The 11,004-nt window shown below is 38.5% G+C and overlaps 1 protein-coding gene across 2 annotated transcripts in view; it reads right to left on the minus strand.

Moving 5' to 3' along the window:
• Positions 1-10,749, minus strand: part of SLC25A36 (solute carrier family 25 member 36) — a 30,325-nt gene extending 19,576 nt beyond the window's left edge. The window contains exons 1-2 of one of the 2 annotated variants that reach the window (XM_011357451.2): positions 10,469-10,749; positions 1,892-2,056 (exon numbers count right to left, since the gene is read on the minus strand). In XM_011357451.2, coding sequence (XP_011355753.1) covers positions 1,892-2,056; positions 10,469-10,509 — 206 coding nt within the window. In that variant the 5' untranslated portion in view covers positions 10,510-10,749. The remainder of the gene's footprint in view (positions 1-1,891; positions 2,057-10,468) is intronic. The other variant, XM_023529096.1, reaches the window with a different exon arrangement.
• Positions 10,750-11,004: the final 255 nt, after the last annotated feature.

The raw sequence follows: 11,004 nt of genomic DNA on the forward strand, positions 1-11,004 counted from the left end.
AGAGACCCCTTGAAGATCATCTGAGCCACCTAAGAAACTAAGAGCCCAGGGGAGATTCCTAAAGTTCCTGGTTCTGAAGCCATGAAAAACTTCAAACCCAGTAGGATGGTTATAATCAGAAAGAAAGACAGTAAAACAAGGGCTGGTGAAGATGTGCAGAAATTTATAGCCATTTTGGTCAACAGCTTGGCAGTTCCTCAAAATGTTAAACATAAATTTACCACATGACTCAGCAATTTCATTCCCAGTACATCCCCAAGAGAAATGAGAACATATATCCCTATAGTGGCATTATTTATAATAGACAAAAAGTGGAAACCCAAATATCCATCAGCTGCTGAGTAGATAAAATGAAATACTTGACAATAAAGATACTTGTTACAACATGGATGAACCCTGAAAATATGTAAAGTGAAAGAAATCAGTCACAAAAAAAACTACATATTATATAATTGCATTTGTATAAAATGTCCAGACTAGGCAAACCTATAGTGACAAAAAGTACATTAGTAGTTGCCTAGGGCTGGGGGGGGGGGGGGGGTTAGAGGAAAGGGAGAAAATGAGGCGTCATTGCTAACAGGTAAGGGTTTCTTTTTGTGGTGATACTGAAAATGTTCTAAATTTAGAATGTGGTGATGGTTACAACTCTGTGAATATATTAAATTGTACACTTTAAAAGGGTGATTATGGTATGTGAATTATATCTCAATAAGGAAGTTGGAAAGCAAAAAAAAAAGAAAAAGGCAGCAGCAGTAGCCTGAAGCAGACTGATCAGGACAGAGTTCCTGCGAGGGAAACAATGGAAATGAGTGAAAACATGCTCGACCAAGAGAATGCAGAGTGGGAAGTCATCTGTATACTGATGGGAGGTGAAACACGTTAGATTGACTCATGTAAGAGGGCCTGCACAACCGAAAAATTAAAGCTGAACTCAGAGGGTCCTACAGTTCCTCTGAGGAAAGTCAGAGAAGGCAAAGCTATTAAAAATGAAATAAAAAATATAGTATTGTTATAAAAGACAAAGGAAGAACTTTAAGGAGAGGTAATCAGTGGTAATAAATGTCAAATCGTGATATTAAAATACTCTATTAATAATCAGGTAGATTTATATATAACTATTTTAATCCAAAATTGTTAAAATTTTATTCTACCTATTCATGTACTTAGGTTAAGTTTCAAAAAGCAAAGGCTGATGAAATCTTTTGGTAGAGAAGGTAAACACACAGTATGAGTTTATTTGCTACTACAAAATAAACACTTGTGAACTAAGTTCAAACAGATTATGTTCCAAATGAGCTGATAAGGCAGACACACAAGGCATTCAGTTACATACCTAAGTTTAAACATGTAAAACCTAATTTTAATAGTTTTTAAATTTCAAATCCAATTTGTAACATAAAAAAGTATGGTAAAATGTAAAAACAAATCTTTTTCAAACCATCAAGAAATGTCAACCAAATACTGAATTGCGTTTGAAAATCAGTAGAACTCTGCTTTAACGATCAGTTATGTTTATGTTATATAAAAATCACACACTGCTATTAACTGGATGTACTTGTGTGAATACTTGGAAAATGAAAAACACACACATAGTTAACATTTAACACAAGAATCTATGACTAATTCAAAAGAAAATATAGATAATAGCTTTAGAAAATAAATCCATTGGATAAATGTAAAACATATTCCAAATACATGATTTGGAAATATTACATTTTATCTAACTAACAGTTCCTCTCCATTAGAATTAAGGTTTCTAATGAATATAATTCACAGTAACTGTCATTAAGTTTATAAAAAAAAACTTTAAAAAAATGGCAGAATATAAATAAACATATGGGCATCATTACGGTAAACGAACTAAAAAAAAATTCATAAACTGTGCTCTCACTTTAGGCAATGGAGAGGTCCAGGAGACACTACTCGGTTGACACTGGCTCCAGCCATGGTGTTCAGCTGAACTTCAGAGATATAAAGTGTCAGAGAAGATGACTGCAGTCGTGTTTTTACAACTTCCAGTGGACATGTCAGAATAGCTCCCACTGTACCACCACATCTACAAAAAAATGAACAAAACTTATCTATTTAATTCATCAGTTAGTACACATACGCAAGCTGTAAAACAGGCGGGCAACTGGGCTTTGCCAAGGTACTAAAATCTAACATTTTTTATTTCAGAAGACTAAATAATTTTCTAAATGTTTCATTTATTTGACTGTATATAAACACCTTTGGCAGCTAGAAAGAACAGAGCTTAATTCTCACAAAAATTAGCCAAAGAAGATAAAACAATTTCAAGAAATTTTCTATCTTGTACCCTTTCTTACACAGCTACTAAAGGGTGTGTTCTACAAGAGAGTAAACTAGAAAAGAGGGACTATATCAAATCATTATGTTGTACACCTAAAACTAATACAATGTCATATGTCAATGATATCTCAACAAAATGGGGTAAAAAGAGGGAACTGAATGCAGAAACAGAATAACAATCAAGGAAAGGGAGGAGGAGCCCCAAGATGATAGTCAAATGTCAGGCCCAGAAAATAACTAGTCCAGACAGCCATAGGATGACAGAGTTCAAAGAGATAAAGAACTCCAGGAAAAAAAGACTGATAAGACGCATATATTTGACCACATGAAAATAAATATTCAAGTATAAGTACTCACATAACTAAGCAAATATTTTAGAATATGGGGCAATTATTAACTCCAGGGGGAGAAAATGAAGTTATTCGAGAAAGAAAAGGTCAACATATAACTTAGTTGTTTTATCAACAATTTTTATATTGTCATAGTAAGTTAAGCATTAACTACTGATTTAACAAAAAATTGTGATGTAACTAACTATATATTGAGAGGATGAAAAGAATGGGGAAACAGGGAGCGTTATAACTAAATCCTCTTCTACCAGAAAAGAAAGTATGAAGAAAACTCCAAAGGAAACAGCTGAGACTTAACAGGAGTTCCTACTAGGAAGAAGATGTAGGGGAGAACCAGGAAATGTTTTTTTAATCTTTCAGCAGCCTTTTTTTTTTTTGGTACCTTTTGCATACATTTTTTATTTTTAATTAATTTCTCAAAATTTAGCAGTTATTTTTAACTTTTAAAAACAGCAGGGGTTTTTAACTGGAGAATGTGCTTAATGTTTCTGGGACCCACTGGACCCTATAAAGAATGTGCATAGTGTGCAAATGTGTCTTTGACTCAGAACTTTAAAATAAATCCAGAATCTTGACCACTTCTCACCACTTCCACCCTGGTTTAAGCCACTATGTCTTTTTTATTATTAAATTTATTGAGGTAACATTAGTTAATAACATTATACAATTTTCAGGCATATAAGATAATTCATATCTGTATACTCTATTGTTTGTAAATCACTGTATAATGAGATCACTGCATTAACCTTCTAATAAGTGTCTGTCTCCCTGATTCTATCCCTTGCCCCACCCCCTCCAATCTATCTTCAAAACAGTAGTCAGAGTGGTTTGAGGTATTTTTATGGGCTGGTCAATTTAGTGTAAGGTTAAAGAATTGTGCTATTTAATAGCCGGGAGGCCAAGAACAATGCATTTTCAGTTTCACAATTAAATGAATGTGAGGACAACTAAATATATTAGATATATACTACTATCTCACTTATGAATCTATAAGATGTGGCAGCACAATTATTTTCTTAAGCTGAGCAAGTCATAAAACAATCAATAGAAAACATTAGAAATTATTTTTTAAAAATTCTATATAAAAATCTTAATATTTAAAATTTTGATCTTGCTCCACTCCCCCCGCAAAGGAATTTCCTTAGCAATAAGTACTGATTTAAATATTTATTATTTATAATAAGTAAATTCAGCACAAATGTTAATTTGCATAGCCAATATAACAGTTTAAAAATTGAGCGTGAGAGAATGTACTGAGGCTGTGAAGAATGCATGATCAAAGAAAGGGAAGAATCTGGAATCCAGAAGGTCTTGTGGAAGATCCTACCATTTACAACAACAAAGATGTTATGCTAAGTGAAATAAGCCAGACACAGAAAGAAAAATATTGCATGATCTCACTTTTATGGGAAATCTTAAAAAGCTGAATACGTAGAAGCAGAGAGGAGAAGGGTGGTTGCCATGAGTGAGGAGGCGGCAGAAGTGGGGAGGTGCTGGCCAAAGGGTACAACACTGCAGTTATGTAAGATGAATAAATCTAAAGTTCTAATGTATAGCATAATGACTATAACTAATAATGCTAGAAATTTATAAAAGTAGATTTTGGGTTCTCCCATCACAAAAAAATGGTAACTATGTGAGATGATATGCAATATAGTAATCACTATATATATCATGATGTATACCTTAAAAACATACAATATTTTAAAGGCCAAGGAAGAAGCTCCTATAATTATCTAGGTATGAGGTATTGAAGGCTAACAATCATCAGTTGGACCAAAAAAAGGGATAGAGGCTTTCTGATATTCAACTGTCAAGTCTCACTGTTTCTACATTCTAAACTTCCTTTCATACTTCCCCTCACGATCCCCACTACAAATGCTTTAAAGCAGGACCTCATTTTATTTCTTGCCTCCTAACTGGTCCTGGGTCCCTCTGATCCAGTGATACAGTCAATGAGTTAAGATCAGTTGCAAGGTGTCACTAATAATAAAGACTAAGTTGGATGCTTTATTATTAAAATAAAATGTTATAATTAGAAGTTGCTTGCTCCTTTGCTTTAAATGCTTTGATTAGCAAAGAATTCTAAGGAGAGAACAGCCAAGTTTGATAGCAGAAGAACAAAGAAGTTCATTATCCTGTAATATCAAAAATCTAGAAGGAACAGTTTCTAGGGTTAAAAATTTAATAAAACTGTTAAATGCCATCGAACCCTTGGTATATTCAGGTTTGAGCACCTAAACTATATATTCTTGAGTGAAACTACTTGGATCGATGCTCATTTTAAAGTTTTATACGCAAATGTCACATATTTTGAAGATATAAGACCAAGGTTATTTAGTGGGTCAGGTAATCATACAACTATGCACTGATTTAAATAATAAAATTTAAATAATATTTAAGAATTGTCTAAAAATGTTGGCATGCCAAGGGTTCTAACTACTTAAGGGCCTATGGATTCCTTGAGTAAAGTAGTGGCTAAAAGCTACTTAGAATGAAGGATTTGTTTTTTTTGTTTTGAAACTATGCAAAATGAAACCAAGAGTCTGGTTAAAACAAAACAAAACAAAACAAAATTCGTGCAAATAGGTCTTATATGGAAGAGAAGGCCTCTGGGGACCCGAAGGTGCTCTTCCCAACCCATGTTATAGCAACACAGGAATGAATCAGAAGTTTGGAGGGGTGGGGTGATGAAGAGGATAAGAAAGGAGAAATTGATCACAAAGTAAGTATGAATAGCAAGTAGATCACTTTCAGCCATATTGCCAAGAGTCATCAATCCCTAGGTCAGGTGCACAAACGCAAAACCCTATCAGCAGGATAGCCTCAAGCTTTGGAACAGTTTCCTTGGCTTTAAAGGACTTCTGCTCACCACACCAGCAAAGAACTCAAGGCACCCCAAGATTCTGCTAAGGAAAGGGTGGGTCATGGAAAAGAACTAGGATTCCAAGACATATACCCTTCATTTTAACCTTCCGAGCATGTATGGAGCAAGACACGTATTTTTAACAGGCAAGGTAATTTATAAATGGACAAAATCTATTCTGATTGGGTGCACAACACCAGTGTGTGTATATGTGCATGTACACACACATGTATATATATACACTAGGTACTTTAGTCACATATTTTTGTTAACTTTAAGCAAACCTATTTTGTTAGACAACTGCAAAGCAAATAGGTTGAATTATTTTCTCATTTTTCTGCTTGCAGGTAATTTCCTAATTAGGATGTTAGTCAAATTAAGAAATGCCACTAGGAAGAGATTAAAATGTTAGCCAAGGAGTTTTTCAATCTCAAAACTTGTAGCCTGTCTCTAAAATTCTATAAAAACCACTTAAGAAGTCTTACCAAAATTCTCTGATAGTATATTTATAGAGGTATTTTCTCTTAAGCTTTAATGTTTGGGCAAGAAACAACTCAAGTTCTTGAAATAGTGCATGAAGGACATACTCTATATACTTGACAGATGAACTTATGAGAAGTCAGATAAAGAGTGGTTGAAAGTAATTTTGGAGGATACAGGTAGTGTTTCTGATGCAGGGGGAAAATAACAAGCTAGGCGTTTTGAATGGTAAGGCAAAATCAAAACACCAACAATATTGAAAAAAAGAAAATGTAACCAACAATTAGATAAACAAGGAAACACAGAAGGAAGCCATATCATACAGTCCAAGATGTAGTTATACAGTCTTCACTTTCAGGAAAAATAAGATGTCAGACTGAGGACCAAAATTCACTATAGAAACAAGATATGCTCAGGGGATGTGGTAGTTTCAGTAAAGGTAAAATTCCTCCACAAACTACTACTTTGTTTCTTTGCTCCCCATACAGCAAATCTCAAATTTATCTGTCATCTCTAATTTCTCTCCCACTCCAATAAGACCTTTACTCCCTGCTTTGCTTTGAAACTACTAATGAAGGTCATCAAAGGTCTCTGATTGTTAAATTCAATGTTTAACAGCTCTCGGACATCATCTTAAGTAACAGTAACATGACAGCTGATCACCCACTCTTTTCTAACTACTGTATATTCACTTCATTTCACTTTCAGAATACATTTTCTTGGTCACTCTTTCTAAATCTACTTTGCTGGTTCTTTCTTTCCCCTTGATCTCTTTTGCTGAAATCTCTACTCTTTCTAAATCTACTTTTCCTAGTTCTTCCTTTTCTTTTGATCGCTTTTGCTGGGAGTCTCCAGAGGTCAATCTTTGGTCCTTTCTTCTCTATATTCACTCCCTTAGTGATCTCATCTAGGATCCCAGCACCATCTATGTTCTAATAACTACTAAAGGTTTATCTCTAGTCCAGACTGCTTCCTCTCCTGTACTCCAGACTAATATTCAACCAACTAAACAACTGGCTTCTTGACCTCTTCGCAAACATCCCATGTTTAAAACGTAACTACTGAACTTTCCCTGCCCCGACCCTGTTCTATGCAACCATTCTCCACCTCAGTTAACAGCAACTCTCGCCTTTCAGATGCCCCAACTAAAAACCGTGGAGTTATTTTTGACTCTTCTTTCCTCTACACTCTACATCCATCACAACCTACTATGAACAAGCATTATCTTTCATTTTGATTACTGCTATAGCCAAATCATGCCCTTACTTCTGTCCTTGCCCTACGTATAGTCTATTTTAAACATGGTGACCGGATGACTGAAGGAAGCCTTGTAAACTCCTACAATGACTTCTCCCATTTCAGAAAAAGCCGAAGTACTTTAATGTCCTAAGAAGGCTTTGCTATTTTGCCTGTACTTGCCTCATTACTGTGCTCCTACCCTAGGATCTTTTCATTGCCTGTTCTTTCTGAAGTTAACTCTCCAACCAGGTCTTTGCTCAAGGCACCTTTGTAATTGACTCGTATTTAGAATATCCCCCTATTTAGAATTACACTGCACTCTCACTATTCTTCTTTATTCTGATTTTTCATTTCTTCCATAGCGCTGAATATCTTCTAATTAATGGTATAATTCAACTCCTTTTGTGGGAATATTCAATATTACATTAAAACTGACAAGTGGTCGGTACTTAAAGTTTAGTTGCAATATGGAATCTGAACTATACCAATAAACTTTCCACACTGTTACATTAAAATCCATTGGTCTGCCTTACATTCTGAACCCTTTACTCTATATCGTGCACTGGTCATTTAGTTTACTGGGTTATACAGATCTTCTCACTGTTGATACATTTTATTATATACCACAAAAAATTATACTTCCGGTCATTCAAAGATTTCAACAATTCTAATTTTTGCTTGAAAACTCAAATTTTATCATATGGCAAAAATGTTATCGGTGGTTTTCCTTGAAGCAACATTTCCTTCATTTTTTAAGAAAATGTCTGCCAAATAGTCAAGTCTGAATAGTCAGTCCATCGATTATTGTTTCAAGAAAGAAAGGTTCTCATGAAAAAAAGGCTAATTCAGTTTGAGACTGAAACAACTACAGAACTACTTTGGTATGCAAAAGTACTTTATCCATATTTCTCATTTTGTCACACAGAATATGAAATAAAGATGAGTACTAACAGGTCAAGATTTAGTCAAATTAATAATTTTACTACTTTAAGAGCATTTGTAAGTGAAACTGGTTTTTTAAATTCCAAGTGCCAATGACTACTAGTACAATCTGGTTACACTGCCCTGATACACGCTAGATAGCTAAGGCATCAACGGTTTTACTCACAGTTGCTTTTGCACCATCAGTACAAATGTCAAAGCAGTGAGAAAGCAAATAATGTCCTTAGTATTTTTATGAAAACAGCTCTAACCTCTTAGACCACCAAAAGGGTCTTGGGAACTCCCAAAGGTCCATGATCCACACGACTCTACTACGCTAATCTACTTACAGGATAATAGTTTCAGAATATTCTACATTGAGATAAGCAAACTTCTCCTAGCCTTGTAATCTATTGGTAAGAATAAAAAAAAATGCTCTTTTACAAGAGTAAAAAAGGAAAATAAAAGGTGGTAAAAAACTATTGAAATAAGGCTAATAAAAATATAGACAGAAGTGAAAATAAACATTAATTGTACTTTTAAGTATTCTACTTCTGCCCTGATTTTACAACGAAGTGAAGTAATTTAACAAATGTCATTATTAATTTAACAAATATCTTTATAACCAAATTTCTGCCGGATCCAAGTGTAGGAGTTTTGCATTAAATTAATAAATGAATGCATAGGTTAATTAATTCCATGATAACAGAATAAACAGTTTAGATCAACAGTCTCCAACCTTTTTGGCTCCAGGGGCTGGTGTTCCTATGAAAATCTATCTAATGCCTAATGATCTGAGATGGAGCTGAGGTGGTGATGCTAGCACTGGGGAGTGTCTGCAAATACAGATTAAGCTTCGCTGACTCCCTGCCGCTCACCTCTCGCTGTGCGGCCCGGTACCTAACAGTCCAAGGCCTAGGGGATGGGGACCCCTGTTTAAATAATCTGATATTACTTACTACAGGTATTAAGTTCTCAGTGAGTTACACAGGAAAAAAATTCATCTACTTAAGTATCGGCAATGTGGAAAACAAACTTTACTTAAACTAGGTCTCACTGATTAAAAAAAATTTTTTTTTTGTCAGAACTGTCGTTGGCTCATAATTGGTGTGCAATGTTAAATGAATGTGCCAACCCAACGAAAATAATGCTATCACTGGCAACAGAGTCCATATGTCCAACTCAAATCAAGACACTGACTAGAACTGCATATATATTACTTAATACTCTTAAAAATGTCGATTTAAAAACACACACTATGGCCAAAGGAGATACAACTTTATATGGTCATATAAGCAGCAAAGAGCCTCAGCATAATTCACCGTTGCCATTTTTGAGAAGACACTTCGTGATCCTACAGATAAAAACTCCTAAACTTAAAAATTGCTGATTCTCCAAATAATTTTTAAGGAACAATCCTGAAAAAGAGACTAAACTGGCTCAACAAAGTGTCTGTAGCATTCAGCCTGGCAACCTAAGACTTTAGGCTTGGTCCTATCCTTGTACATACATTGACTACAGCCAAAGCATTTGACCTCTCCCTACCCCACTTTCTCCTTTAAGCAAAGGAAAAGCAGGGGGTGCGGCAGAGGGTTCCTTTTCATGACAAGAATCTGACCTCAATGGCACTGCCACTTTGCACCGCATCTCGCAACCGAGAAAAGCTTGGGAAAGAAATTTTCCAACAGCTAGAAACCTACAGCTGCTGCAGGAGAGAGAAAACCTAAGCCTACCTGGGGCCGGAAGCCCCCCGAGGAACCTACTAGGCAGAGCAAGGCCCGGAAATCAGCTGCCCGAGTCCGCGGTGGGGCCCAAGCGACGTGAAGAGGCCCCGTAGCCCGCACGGGGAGAAGGAAAGAAGGCGGCCCTGGCGCCCATTTTGTCCTCGGCCTCCGCACTTCCCGCCCCGTCGCACCCTGGGTCAAGCAACCTACGAGAGGCTGCGGCCATACTCCTTCCCGCGGGCCCGCATCTCGGGTACCCGCTAGGCCGCGTTGGGCCCAGGGGCCCGCGTTAACTCCAGCCTCGCAAATCTGGCCACGGCCTCGCTCCGTCTCCGCAGGCCCAAAGCCTTACGTTTCTCCCCGCCTGGGCCTCAGCCCCCTCACCTCCTCCATCCTCGAGGGCCCAACACCCGCCCCCCCGCCTGGACCTCACCCCTAACTCCGCGGGCCCGAGATCCCCCGACTCCTCCCCGCCTGGGCCGCACCCCTTCACCCCTCTCCCCCGCGTCCCAGTCCACGGCTTTCGGCCTCAGTCCAGCCCCCTCAGCCCCAGTCCGCACGCCCCGCCTGGACCGTACCCCCCAGCAAACAGATGCACCAGCGTGTCCCTCTGGCTCATTCTCTCTCCCGCATGTCCTCCGGGAGCTGAGGCTGGACGCAGATCCGACCGCCCGTGACAGCCGGCGGCTTCGGTCCTGGACTGAAGCCCCACAGCGCCCCGGGGATGTCGAGGGGAGCTGGCGGAGACGCGGCTGCACAAGGTACCCGGCTGTGCCCTCCCGGCGGCGTGCAGCCGCGCCGCCTCCCGCTCCAGCTCAGCGCACACGGCCAAAGCCCGAGAGCAGGGCGAGAGCGGTGGGCGGGTGGGTGCGGGGGCGTGAATATTTGGATGCCCTACCCCCGCCACATAAACAGAAGCGCCCATTGGTCCGCGCCGCGTGACGTCACGGGGCCGACATGCCTCTTTCACGTGATCGCTAAGGGGTTTCTTAATGAAAGGGGCCGCGAGGCGGGGCCAGAGCGCGTGCGGGCAGGCCAGTGGGTCACTGTACCCTCGCAGCTAATTCGTAGGCCCGCCCGGGCCCCAGGCTCCTGCCCCCACTAGGTGAGAAAC

This window comes from Pteropus vampyrus, unplaced genomic scaffold (assembly GCF_000151845.1).
Source record: "Pteropus vampyrus isolate Shadow unplaced genomic scaffold, Pvam_2.0 Scaffold35, whole genome shotgun sequence".
Classification (NCBI taxonomy): Eukaryota; Metazoa; Chordata; class Mammalia; order Chiroptera; family Pteropodidae; genus Pteropus; species Pteropus vampyrus.